A 13,777-nucleotide genomic window follows, 5' to 3' on the forward strand; every position below is an offset into this window, starting at 1 on the left:
GGATATGGATCCGTTTTTGTTTCGGATCAAGTCTCTCCTGCATGGTTTCCCAAATAGGCTTTGGGAGTGCAGCAGGAGGTGATTTTGGTGGCAAAGGTTTCAGAACCGAACCGGTTTTACTTTTTGGAACCGGAGAGGTTGGAGCCGAATAGAGGTGGAATCTCGACGCGGAACCTGAAGGCTTTATCTGTGCTTTTGGTGTCAGAATTACAAGAGAGATCTGTGCAGGGGCACAGGGTCATGAGGCAACAGAGGTTAGAGCACAAACGTACATTTATGGAGAGGACAGTATGGAGGGGCTATTGCACCAAACTACTTGATATATTTGGTTCATAGGGCCAAGTGACATTCTGCCTTATTCATAAGTTCTGATGTTGGAGCTGTACTCAATGGAATTTATCCTGTGTACTTATTATAGTTTAACATACTTCTGAGAATATCTTGCTAAAAGGATACGAGTAGAAAGCAGCATTTAAAATTAGAACTTGAAAACTTTGAAAATTAATACTTACATACAAAGAAGAAAATTTCCAAAGATGGCCAGACATGAGCACCAAACGTTTCAAACTTCTGGATAACTTTGGTATCACCTGTGCTTTTCACCCATTCAAGGGCACGAGCAACATCAAACTTTCTCTGTTTGAAACAGATATTAAAAACATTGTATAATTTGTCAAGACACTGCATTCTCAATATCATGATCACATGTTAATAAAAGCACTATGAGAGCAATAACCATCAGTACCTCATTAACAAAACAAAATCTAGAAGGTTGGAACGTTCACAAACATTCTAGCAAGAAAAGGAAATATTGGTAAAGAAGGTATAAACAGTGTATGGAGAACCTATCACACCCTTACCTATACATTTGCTCTTACCAACTTTATTCCCCAACTCAAATCTCAAAAGTCAAGAGGACCATCAGGATTGCAATTCCAAGGTGTTATCAGGCCATTTTGGCTAACTGTTAGCCAACTTATCAATTGGGCATCAACTTGTTTGCTGGAAGAGGGCAAGGAGCCTGCTCCTTTTGAAACCTGATAATATAAACAGCCCAAATGTTTTTTTTAAACTAGCCGCTGTACTTTTCTCCAATGTCTACCAAACGCTAAAAACATTACATTCGATTTTCAGTCTGAGAAAGGTCCTGGCACAATGCTTGGGGGTGGAAAGGCAGGGAGTGGAGTCTGGGATGGAGTTGGGGCTAATGCATTCTTTCCACGCGTCTCCCATCTGTCCTTCGTGCACCTGTTGAAGGAAAAAAGTCAGTCCCAAAGATCTGAAACTTATGAATGCAGGTTAGAAATCTGACCTAAGGGCAGCAAGCTCTCTCAGCCCTTTCAGATCTGTCATCCTGTATAGTAATGGTGAGTACAGCTTCGCCATCATCTAGCCAACCTTTCAAATTTTCCAAATCTTGTTAGCAAGTCCATGAATCCTTGCCAAGTTCAACTGCTTTGAATCAATCAAGTGACTTTATTTATGAATATGCTGATAGCGTTGGTAATCTGGGAAAGAGAGCTACTCAGCTCTCTTCATCCCTGTGCTTTGGAACTAATGCTAGCTTCATTCTGAAGCAGCATTAAAGCCGGACATTTTCCACAGTACAATTACCTCATGAGATTGAGGACTCTGACTTTTCAGGCTTTTTCTACTCATTCTAGACTCTTTTTTTCTTGGCTCTCAAGAGGGAGACCCTGAATTATCTATGTTAAACATGTTATCCTTTATGCAAACTACGTTTAGGGGATGTTGAAGGCATGAGTAGTTACTAATACCCAGCAAGCCAAACAACTAGCATTGCATGAGAGTATAAGAAAAGAGCTCAACTGAAGATCAAACAAAGTTTCCAAATTTACATCTAAAGTGCTCCCCGCCCCCTGTAATGTGGATGCTAAATTAACACCCTGACTGAGCTTGGAGACATTTATGTTTCTCATTTTCCAGTGTTTGTGTACAAACTTGACAAAAGATATGGTACAAACTGAGCATTGTTAAGATTCCATCTCACCAATCGAGGGAATAAGGAAAGTAAAGTACCATCTTTCATAATAAACCTGTTCATTCACCTTGACAATTAGTTAACAAGGACTTTGACCCAGTATAATCTATAAAATAAGTTTGTAATGTAAGTTTCAACCGTCTTGATTAATCTTTGGGTGGTAGCAGTAGTGCACAAGACTTGACCAGTCTGAATGGTGTTCCGTTTCATCAAAGGCAGAACAGTGGGCAAAGCAAAAGGAAAATCCAATGTATGACCATATCAAAGTTAAAGATGATGACCAATACATATAAGTTGATGTTAGGCCCTCTTTGTCAGAAAAGAGCATTAATATTCTCCATTTCAAACCTCAGAAGATGGGGAGGAGAAAGTGAAAAACAAATGGCCATTTCAATCATTCAAAACATTTAGCAGCTTTTAAAGTCACCCCACTGCTGAACAAAATAATTCTTTACATTATAATTTGGTGGGGTTTAGTATGGCAAAGAGGTGTGCAGTGACAAAGTTAAAATTCAATCCAAACTAATGGCAGCTATCACTAACGAAGTAAGAGCGGAGGTGGTTTCTCATGATATTGAGCCCTGCAAGGCCCTGAGGATTTTGAATCGAGGAACATAGCCATTCGTCTGATGTCCCCTCATTTCCTAACTGACTTCTATGCAAATTGCAGTTTCCCATTCATCTAATTGTACTCTATGGAAGGGTAAAAAAGACTGAAATGAAAATACAGACCATTTCAACAGACATAAAACAGTCTCAAGTCAAAAATTCCTATTTGACAGTGGCCATAACGAGTCACTTATCGCTCCCAGGTTTCATTTGCAGCCTGTTAGCATCTCCAGAGCATCATGTTGGATAGGGGAACATCCTTGAAAGAACAACATCCCGCAACCTTAAAGATTCTTATATAGAATGATCATGGATATAAGACTCTGCTTAATTCAAATTTGTATAAAAAGATCTTTAAAAAAAATTCAAATTTGATTCTGCGGGAGTCTTGGATGCAGGAGAGGCCCTCAGTTGATGGGTTCACTGCTTGTGTAACAACCACCAATTTCATTAACTAAGGCTGCCCATCAGGAAGCCACCTGATTTTAGTGTCATTCCTGCGCTGAGAAACAAGAAACGGCCAAGAAGAAAAGGAGAAGGACCGACCAGCCGTGCCGAAGCTAAGAAGAGGACGCCGCCCACTGACTTTGCTACAGCCCTACCACCTCGAACCTGCAGAAGCGAAATTCCAATGTACCCTGCAGCCAGCAACCTCAAGAACCCCGAGGAGTTGCCCTGCCTTCCACAGAAAAGACTTTGTCTCCTGTGAATACAGGATTTGTTCACCCACAGACTCTGGCTCCAGCCAAATCCGCGAGTCTGCACCACTCTGCACCCGTCGCCCACGGCAAGAGTTCGAGTGGCCCAACACCATGAGGAGGTCTCCCCGGTGATCCTGACCCAAGATCTGGTCATCTCTGACCTGCCTTGAATCTCCCAGCGAAGCCTACTGCCTCTTTCTGGAGACCCCCCCCCAACCGGGACGGAGCTGGTAAGAGAAACCTGAGGTCTAAAGACTACCCTGCACCCAAAGCCCCACGGCCTTGGGTTGAACAAAAAACTGTGTCCCAACCTCCCCAAGCATCCCAACTTACCACTCCAACCAGTGGTAACCTCCAGAAGATCTTCATCCCCGAGCTTGTAGTCTTTGTTAAAACCGGAGGATCCCCGTTGAAATCAACAGGGCACCCGATGCCAAAACAGCACCCTGCACCCAGTCGCCCCTGTGCTGCTGCAGATGTACTTTGGGTGCTAACTTGGATCCCCCTTTTCCCTGAGCTAAACCCCAGGAGCTTTGCTCCCAAAACCTTGTGGCCTGTTCGTAAGCAGTTACCAACCGGAGGCCCCCTATCCCCCATTGGATAACATTGGGCCTCGGCACTCTGCACCCGGCCGCCCTGGTGCTGCTGAGGGTGTAACAAGAGTGCATCCTTGACCCTGGGGGAACCAATGTTCTAACCCCAGAAACTCAACGCCAAAGACCGAGTACTTACCTGGTAACCAATAACTTAATTTCTCTCCATAGGAATCCATTGTCTGTTTTTCTCTGAATAATGTTCAAAGTGTGGTGTTGATTTGTATGGAAACCTGAAAAATTACAATTGTGCAAAATTGATTTTACTTACCTTTTCTCTAGGAAATGTACCAGTGTGATATCTAGGCATATCACACTGAGTAGAAAAAGTAACTTAAAAAGTAATCTAAAAAATAACAAAAACGTAATCTGTACAGTAATTTCAACACCTTGACTTACCTGTATTTCAAACAACTGCATTTGAACTTGCATTCACTTGTAAACACTGCATAATATTTTGCAACACTTTTATTTCGCTTACTTGTGCCAGGCTTGGCTTGGTTCTAGAAATAAAATAACTTAATATTTTTATACAAACAAAATTGGTCTGAGTTCAGTCTTTGAGTGTGTGACATCATTTGCTGATTGAGGGTGTACAACAAATGCTTGAAACTACCCTCTGATCAAGCCTTACTGCGTGCCCACACTGCCACAAATAGAGTGTAAGGTGCCATCTACTTTTACCTCTGCCTACTTTTGGGGTTCCACTGGACTCTGTGCACACTATACCTCATTGTAAATAGAGAGCCAGCTTCCTAAAAGAGTTGATTGTCGACCGCAGATAGCTGCAGATTCCTTACCTTAGAATAGAAACCCAAGCAATACCTTCCCGGAGGTGGGACTGCAACACCAATAAGATTTGAAAGTCCTGCAGGACCGAAAAGCCAAAGTGCCCATCACAACAGACTTGACTGTTTAGGCAGTAGTGCTTGGTGAAAGTGTGCAGTGAGGCCCACGTTGCTTCCTAGCAGATGTCTGAGGACGCTGCGCGCCAACGCAGTAGTTGCACCTTTGGTTCTAGAGAAGTTAGGCAGCAAGCCCTCGGGGGCTGCTTATTGGGCAATGCATAGGATAGTCCATCGCATAACGGTTCTATTCTGTAATGTCTTCCATCTTTTTTGTGCCTTCATAGCTCAGGTAGAGTTGATTGTCCACCTGGAATTATCTTGTGTGGTCAAGGTATAACGACAACGCTTTTTTTTATCAAGAAGGTGGAGTCTCTCTCTCTTTGGAGGGATAAGGTGAAGCAAAGAAAGTAGACAGGGCGATGTTCTGGCCTTCATGGAATGGAGTCACAACCTTTGGAAGGAAGATGGCACATGTCCAGAGAACCAGCATGTCTGCATAGAAAGTGATGTAAGGAGGGTGACACAAAGGAGCCTGTAATTCAATGATCCTCCTGGTCAATATTATGGCCACGAAGAAGGCAGTTCTTAAAGTCAAGAGCCTAAGAAGGTAACTGTGTAGAGCCTCAAATGGTGTACATATAAGAAAAGTGAGAACCAAATGGAGGTCTCACTGAGGCATTATGAACAGTGCAGGGGGAAAACGTATGTTCCAGACCTTTAGGGCAACTTAAAGAAAAAAGGTGAGCCCCGCAACCGCTAAAATGCCCAAGATGGCAGAAAGGTAACCCATAACTCTGCCCACAGCAGAGCCCTACTGGGCCAAGGATAATGCAAACAATATAAAGGGATGCAGAAAGGGGGCCAATTTAGGAGCACACCAGGACGCAAACCTGTCACAACAGCAGGCATATACCGACTTGGTAGCGGGACGCCTAACTGCCAGAATAACGTTACAGACTTCAGGAAGTAGGTCAAAGGCTGCCAACTGTTGCCACTCAATCTCCATGCATGAAGGCGGAGAGTGCGCAGATTCAGGTGTAGGACACTCCCCTGTTACTGCAACGTGAAATCCTCTCTAAGAGGCAGCCTGGCTGGAGGACCGATAGTCATGCTCAACAGCTCGGGATACCAGAATCTCTGTGCCCAATCCAGAGCCACAAGAATTGTATTGTATTGTATGTCGAACTTATATAGCGCGAGCTGTCACCCTACGGGTATCCTGGCGCTGTAACTTAGACTACATCAACAATCATCAAGGCCTGATTATCAGTGGGAAGCATTACGCTCGTTCCTTGGGAACAGCCAGGTTTTCAGGCTCTTTCTGAAGCAAAGCAGGGAGTTAGCTTGTCTAATGCTCTGAGGTAGCTCATTCCATAGGCGTGAAGCCGCAATATCAAATGCTCTGCCTCCCATCTTGGATTTCTTAAATCTGATAGTCGTTACCAGATTTGCGCTGGAAGAGCGAAGATGTCTCATGGGCTTGTACCAAGTGAATTTCTCCTGCAAAGATACAGGGCCCATGCCATGTACTGCTCTAAACACAATACATAGAGACTTAAAACAGACTCTTTCCTTAATAGGCAGCCAATGAAGCTCCCTCAAGGCCGACGCACGGATCCCATTTCTTCGTCCGGAGGCGGACTTTGTTCTCCCGGGTCGCTTGTCGGCGGTATTGCCCAAGGGTGTCCCAAGGAGTCCAGTGGATATTCAAACGGTATCCACCACCAGCTGGGCCTGGAATAGACTTTCGCGCTACTTGGACCAGCCTATCCTTTATTCCTCTTCTCTCCCGCTTCCTAACCCAGGTTGGTTACCGGGAACTGGGGAGAAACTTGTGCAACGTACTTTAACGAAGTTTAACCTTACCAAGATTGGGGATTTATACCCCGGGGGGCACATATTCTCGGTATCGGAAGAGGCACGATTCAGCGAGGCTACGTTCATGGACAAATTCATCCTTAACCGGCTTTATTTTGCGGCTAGGTCGGAAATTAAGGGATTCCCCCTCGAGCCGGCTTCCTTTGAACCCCTCACTATCCTCATTGACAAGGATACAGGGGCACACATCATTTCTAAACTGTACAGGACATGTGCTGCACTGGTTCCTTGTGCGGATGACCAGTTGCGGGCGGCATGGGAGGCGGACTTAGGTAGGCCTATTACGGACGAACAATGGTCCGCTTGCTGTAAGGTCACTAACACGATATCGCTCAATAGTCGTCATAAACTCCTGCACTATAAGTTACTCCGCCGCAGCTATATGACCCCCTGATAGACTCCATTCCATTGATTCCACGCGGCCTCACACATGCTGGAAATGCGCTGCACCTCATGCTGACTTTGCACACATGACCTGGACATGTCCGAGATTGCAGGTGCACAAGATCCTAGAGGAGATGTTGGGGCTTGCTCTGGTTCCCACTCCTGAGGTTGCGTTGCTGGGCTACACGGTAAATTTCCCCAAGACAGTTCGGAGGCTTGCGTCTCTGGGCTTGCTGCTAGCCAAGCGGTAAATTGCTAGGCGCTGGGGTGATAGAACAGCTCCCACGGCTAGGACGTGGCTTACGGCCATGGCTTTCTGCAACACGAACAGCGAGATTTACTCCAGTCTCCTCCCCACCGTGGCACGGCCCAAAGACATCTGGGGCCCATATAAAGCATATATCGCAAACCTGCCGAGCTCCTCTCAATCGCACTCCAGCTCGGGGATAGTACCCACGGGGGTTGGATAGGCTATACAGCAGCGGAGTTAAACATTCGGGGAGGTCGTGGGGTGGGTGCAGCGCTGTGGACATCCTCACTTCGGGTCTGGAGTTGTGGGTTGCGCATGAATTGGCTAGTGCAAATATGAAGGTCGAGGGTATGGGTGGCATGGGGGAGCGTATGGAGGGTCCTTGTTCTAAGGTATTCCTGTTTGGGTTTGGACGGATGGGATTGCTGCGATGGTTGGTGGGGCCTTGCTGCCCTGAGCCTTGCTTATGTGTTATCTATGGTCTAGGGAACGGAATTGTTGTAACGTATCTCTCCAACTGATATCTATTGAACACACGGCCGAGATCTCTGTATTGTTTTGTTTTTCAAGCATAAATAAAGTTAAAAAGATACCTCAAGGCCAGTGCCGTTGAGGACCTGCGCTGCCTGTTTAGCACCAGCTTTGCTGCTATATACTAGATTCCCTGCAACCCCTGCAAAATGAATTGTGGTGCTCCCAAATTCAGGGAGTTGCAATAGTCTAGTCTGCTCAGAACTTTACTCCTCACTACAAGAGGTCTAGCATCGTTGGGCAGCAGCAGAAGAAGAATCTGCCGAAGCGCTCTGAACAAGGCAAAACAGACACTAACCGTTTTGTTAGCCTGTGACTCCATTTGAAGGTTGTCATCCACCAGGACACCCAAGTTATGCACAGTTTTAACTGGAGCCAATGGGTCATCCCCAGGGGTGAGTTTGAACTCTAGAGGCAGGTGCTGGGACATTTTAGCAGTAGAACAATATAACGCCTCTGTTTTCCCCCCATTAAAGTGCAAAGAGTTTTTTCTGAGCCAACTAGAGGTCTGGCGCATACATTCTTGGAATGTGTCCATGGTCACCGCTTGCTTCCCTTCCAGGGAGAACACCAGTTGGGTGTCGTCAGCGTAACTGACCAGGTCAATTCCGAAAGACTTGATAATAGGGATTAGAGGACGCAGGTAAATGTTAAAAAGAATGGGGCTTACAGCAGAGCCCTGCGGCACCCCATGGCATACCGGAGACTTAGAAGAGGCAAACGGTGTCATGGTTACAACCTGTTGTCTCTCTGATAGATACGATTGCAGCCTCTTCAGAGCTCGTCCTTTCACACCTATTTTTTCCAGTCTTTCCACCAGTACTGCATGGCTCACTGTGTCGAATGCGGCCGACATGTCCAGTAGCACCAGTACAGATGGATTACCATTGTCGGCTTGCATTCGCAGGTTGTCCAGTACGGTTGCCAAAGCTGTTTCCGTTCCATGTCCTGGACGAAAACCAAACTCATCCATGTCCAGCAAATGGTTATCCTCAAGATAGCATGACAAAGATTTGCTGACAGCCTTTTCCAGAATTTTTATTGGGTATGGCAAGAGAGATATAGGCCTGAGGTTTGCTGGGTTTGTTGGGTCCAGAGAAGTTTTCTTGAGCAGGGGTGTCACCACTGCCTGCTTCCATACCTCTGGAACCACTCCTCCTTCTAATGACTGAAAGCAGATCTGCCACATCCAAGGAAATAATTATTGCCTAAACTCCTTCCAGATCCTATGTGGGAGGGGGTCTAGGGGAGAAACAGAGGATACACTTTGAGCAAGGCTGTTGAAGAGCTCCTCAGTAAGAGGTTGAAAATACTCCAAAGATGTTTCTACCCGAGGTTCCTCAGCTAGTATCTGAGGTAATTCATCCTGGCAACTGGCGTTAGCTGGATCAAAACCTCCAACAATTTTGGTGATCTTTTTATTAAAGTGGGTGGCAATCTCATCACAGAGTTTTTGCGATGCAACCACTTTATTGCCCGTACAAGCTGGGCTGGAGAGATCCCTTATAATATTGTGCTGTTAGGCGCATGCAGGATAGAATTGGTGTAAAAAAGTGCTTTGAACCTGGAGGTAGTCTCTTTATACAGAGCCTGCACTAATTTCAGCTCTTTCATGTCTGACTCTGTATGACCTTCGCCACCTCCTCTCAGCCTGCCTACATGTGGCCTGCATTAATTTCAGCTCCTCGCTGTACCAGGGGGCTGTGGGTTTCCTTCTATTCTTCTTTTCACTGGGGCATGCAAATCCAGGGCCCAAGAATGACTTGGGCTCGGTCATTTCTGATCATCTTCTTGAGAACTGTGGGCAGGAGTTGTATTAGCGGAAAGACGTACAGGAGCCCGGAGCTCCACTCGAGCAAGATTCGCCTTATAAACTCCAGCGCACAAATGTGCTGACAGTGCACGTTCTTGGTGGTGGCTAACAGATCTAACAAATGATCTGCCCACTATTGAAAGAAACTTTGCCTCACCTCCAAGTGGAGACTCCATTTGTAACCCGCTAGGCATCTGCTGCTGAGTTTGTCCACTCTGGCGTTCAGAGAGCCCACCAGGTGTTCAACCACAGGGAAATGCACTGATGTTCCAGCCATGTCCAGAGACACAGAGGCTTTGACAAAGGTTCCGCAACCCCACCTCACCCTGTTTGTTGCAATACCACATGGTGATGGTTTTGTATATTAACACCTGCACCAGTCTTTCCTTGATCGAAGGAAGAAGAGCTTTCAGTGCCAAGCAAATCACCGGAGTTCCAACAGGTTGATATAGAGCTCGGAGTCCGCCAGAGACCAGATTCCTCTGATCTCCACCTCTACCAGATGGCCACCCCAGCCCAGGAGTTGTGCTTCTGTCATCTACAGTCTGCTCCGGTTGTGGAAGGGATCTGCACTGACCCTATTGCGATTTGTTAGCCATCACTGCAGATATTTTGCGGTTCCCTCTGAGATTTAGACCATGTCGGACAGATTATCCTGATGGTGTGCCCACTGGGACTTCAGGTCCCACTGCAGAGCCCACATATGCCAACAGCCATGAGTAACCATGAGGCCCAACAGCCTCCGAGTTAGTCCCACTGAAATCCAGGATAGAGGCTGAAACATCAGAATCAGCGCACAGTAGGATAGACCTGAAACTACACCGTGTCCAGAACTGGTCCGATGACCAGAAGTGTCTGAGAGGGAGTCAGGTGTGACTTTTGGCACGTTGATAATGAAGCTGAGCTAATGCAGGAGGTTCGCCGCAGTCTGAAGGTGGGAGACGACTGATTGGGGCGAGCCTGCCTTCAACAGCCAATCGTTGTGGTAGGGGAACACTTTAACCCCTGCAGATGAGCGCCAACCACCACCATCACTGTCAGGAACACCCGCGGGGCGCTGGTAAGGCTGAATGGGAGCATGTCCCAAGCTGTCTGTGTGACCCGTGCCCTCTGCCACTAAAAGGCTGGAAAGTCTGTTGGCTGTTGTAGCTGGGAGGGTATGTATGCGGTTGGAGACCCCTTCCATAGTCACGAAAGGGGCGGAAGGCAGACTGGGTTTGTGAAGGGCCATAAACAAGTCCAAGGACCTGGCCGTAGCTCTGCTGTCCTTAAAGCACTCCAGCGCTGAATCCACTTTCTCTCTATAGAGGTGAAGTCATCGAAGGACATGCCCATAAGGGACGGCTGGACATCCCCTGAAAAACCAGTTGTTCTCAGCTAGGCGTTAAGCCACAAGGCCAGTGATGAGGAAATCGCTCTGCCCAGCAAGTCGGTCATGTTGAGCCCAGACCTTATTTTTAACTTTGCTCCATCTCGCCTGTCAGCAATAGCCTAGGTGAGTATGCCTCTGGCTTCCTCCAAGACCATAGGCAGCACTTGCACAACTGAGTCTTGGATCGTATGGGAATAATGGCACAAAAGGCAAACAATGTTCACAGACTGCAGTGCTGAGCTGGAAGAAGAGAACATTAGAACATTCTCCTGTAGAAGGTGTCAAGACTTTTGCATTCCATATCAGGTGGAGTAATAGGGAAGAGGAAGGAGTTAATCCTGGGCATGGAAGCATGGACCACCAAGCTCTCCTGAGTGGGCAGCTGGGTGAGGAAACTGGGATCCCAAGGGGCGTGCGATGGCATCAGGCAATCGTCCTATGCTCAGGAGCCCCTCTGCAGGGCTTGGACCAGGCCCCAGGTAGGAAATCTGTAAGGGCTACATTGAACGGGAGAAATGGTTCAGGAGGGGAAACTCCCAGCTGAAGCACCTCTGTTTAGACATTCACCACTGTGAGCAACTGAAGTTCCAAAACCTCTGCTGTTCTATGCACCACCATTGCGAAAGAGGCTTCCTACTCTGCAGTCACAGCAAGAGGAGAGACCAGGTCAGTGTCAGGTGAGGTGTCTAACCCACTGGGAACGAATAACCATAAGGGACAATAGACCCCTCCCTTTCATCTCCCTCTCCAGGCATATCAAGTAAATAAGGCACTGGCTCCGCTTCAGGAGGCATGGACCCGGTCGGCGCCACATGTGCTCCGTGTCAGCAATAACGATAAGGGTGCTGTTGGTGTCAGCACTGGAGCTGGCGCCAAGAAAGGTCTCAACGACGGCTCGACTCCAGCTCCAGCAAGGGATCCATGGAGCCCAACTTTCACCGAGGTCAAACCCACCTGCATGGATGCAGTAGGAGCCCCTCCCATGCCCATGGAGCCCAAAGGTGCTCCGGAGTGGCCTGGCTGTCCAAATATGAGGATCAGTTACTCATAAAACTCTTTCAGCTGGGCGGTGATAATTCCAGCTCCAGGAAAATTGGGGAAGCGCACAGCAGACCCGGATTCGGCTTCTGCTGACTCACGGCGTCTTGAGTGCTGATGCTCCCGCATCTCGAAGACTTCGATGGACGTGATAAAGTCAAAGAGCTCTTCGAATTCTTGGTCTTTTTATGCTTGTGGTACTTACCTGACGATTTTCAGTGCAACGAAGACAGTCAGAACGGGCTCCGTGAACGCTCCCAGGACCATCCACATGAATAGGACCTCAAGCGTCACAGACTATACTGGAGTCGGGTGGCAAGGAGCTTGAGGGAGAGCTCACCTTAGTGCCTTGGGGTGCAAGGCGTGCCAGTTCTCACAGGCTTTGGAGTTGTGGTACCGCTCTTAGGCCCACTAACACCGGCACCGGCTTGTGACAGGCCCTACATGGTTTGAAACCAGCTGGTTTCTCAGATGACATATCTACACACCAGAAGCGATCTCAAAAAAGTTTGACAAAACATTGCAAAAAGCCAGCCAAAAAGTGGTTGCGGGGTGGTTCAGACCAGATCATCTCTGTTTGAAAATTTGCCAGATCCAGTCTAACACATGGGCATAATTCTAAGGTAAGGAACCTGCGAATAGAAGTTATCAGATGTTTATAAAAAATTAATAGGCACACTGTATTTAGTTGTGTCATGAGTAATTGGCATAGAGAGCTCTACTCCATGTCTTTTAGATTGTCATAGCTTATGAAAAATTGATTTTGCACTGCTGTTTTAAGAGGAAAGTTGCTTGTTTTGTTTTTCCCAGAGAGCAGCGGAATCACTGCTGTGATTGTGAACCTGTTTGGGAGGGGTGCTATAATCCGCTTTCTCCTGTCCTTCCCCAAGAGTGAGCTGCTTCACTATCAGAAGGTTGCTGTATTGTGGTCCACAAGTGTGATTTATTGTCACATTGACGGCCATTGATGTAATGTGTACCGCTACGCTCTCAGCAGTAATTAACTTGCGACAGCTGGAATTGTCCAAACGTATGAACGTTTTGTATGATACTTGGTGCTTTAAATGGGCAGGTTCTGTCCTTTACCAAGTACCTGCACTTCTTCCATTTGAGAGGAAGAGTACCTGCACTGCTGCAAAACATTTAATGGGAGAGTATGGGCACTTCTCAGTAGCAATCTGGTACTCTGGATTATGAGTACCTGCACTTTCCATTTAAAACACTAATGATACTGTCATTAAGTTTCACAGCAATGCTCTGTGCCTTAAAATGATTTCATTTGGAGAATAACACCCTCACTGGACCCCTGAAAGGTTGAGGGATGTAACTGAGCACTGAATTATGAAAACGTCCATGTACAGCTGAAACTGTGGTCAACTATAAGCTTTGTAGTGAATAACCTGTTAATTTGCTAATACTCGTGTTAAAGGCTCTACATTTCTAAAAATCTCTTTAGCCTCAAATCCATTTCTTTAGAGCCTTAGGTGATCTTTGACCATATTCCCAAGGTCGCCCATCCAGATCAGAGTCTCCCTTCATCCAGACAAACACAATGATTCTCACCTCCCAAACAGTGTAGAGAGCAATGAATTTTTTTTCCATCACTTTAAAGAAAAATGCACAAAAAAACACCCTGAAAATTAAATTACATTTTGACGTTCGGCACATCCCCAGTTTGCTAATCACTGAGGGGTTAAATGAAAATTAAATATTAGAATTTTACCCTTATGACATTTCTTGCTGTGCCGTTCTATTATT

General features: G+C 46.6%; 1 protein-coding gene across 3 annotated transcripts in view; it reads right to left on the reverse strand.

Moving 5' to 3' along the window:
• LOC146801783 (E3 ubiquitin-protein ligase TTC3-like) overlaps positions 1 to 13,777 on the reverse strand; it is a 1,211,260-nt gene that overhangs the window by 1,097,369 nt on the left and 100,114 nt on the right. For all 3 annotated transcript variants that reach the window (XM_085621275.1, XM_085621274.1, XM_085621273.1), the window contains exon 7: positions 513 to 636. In XM_085621275.1, the coding sequence (XP_085477401.1) occupies positions 513 to 636 (124 nt within the window). The remainder of the gene's footprint in view (positions 1 to 512; positions 637 to 13,777) is intronic.

The sequence above is a fragment of the Triturus cristatus genome, chromosome 8 (genome assembly GCF_964204655.1).
Source record: "Triturus cristatus chromosome 8, aTriCri1.1, whole genome shotgun sequence".
In the NCBI taxonomy this organism is placed as follows: domain Eukaryota; kingdom Metazoa; phylum Chordata; class Amphibia; order Caudata; family Salamandridae; genus Triturus; species Triturus cristatus.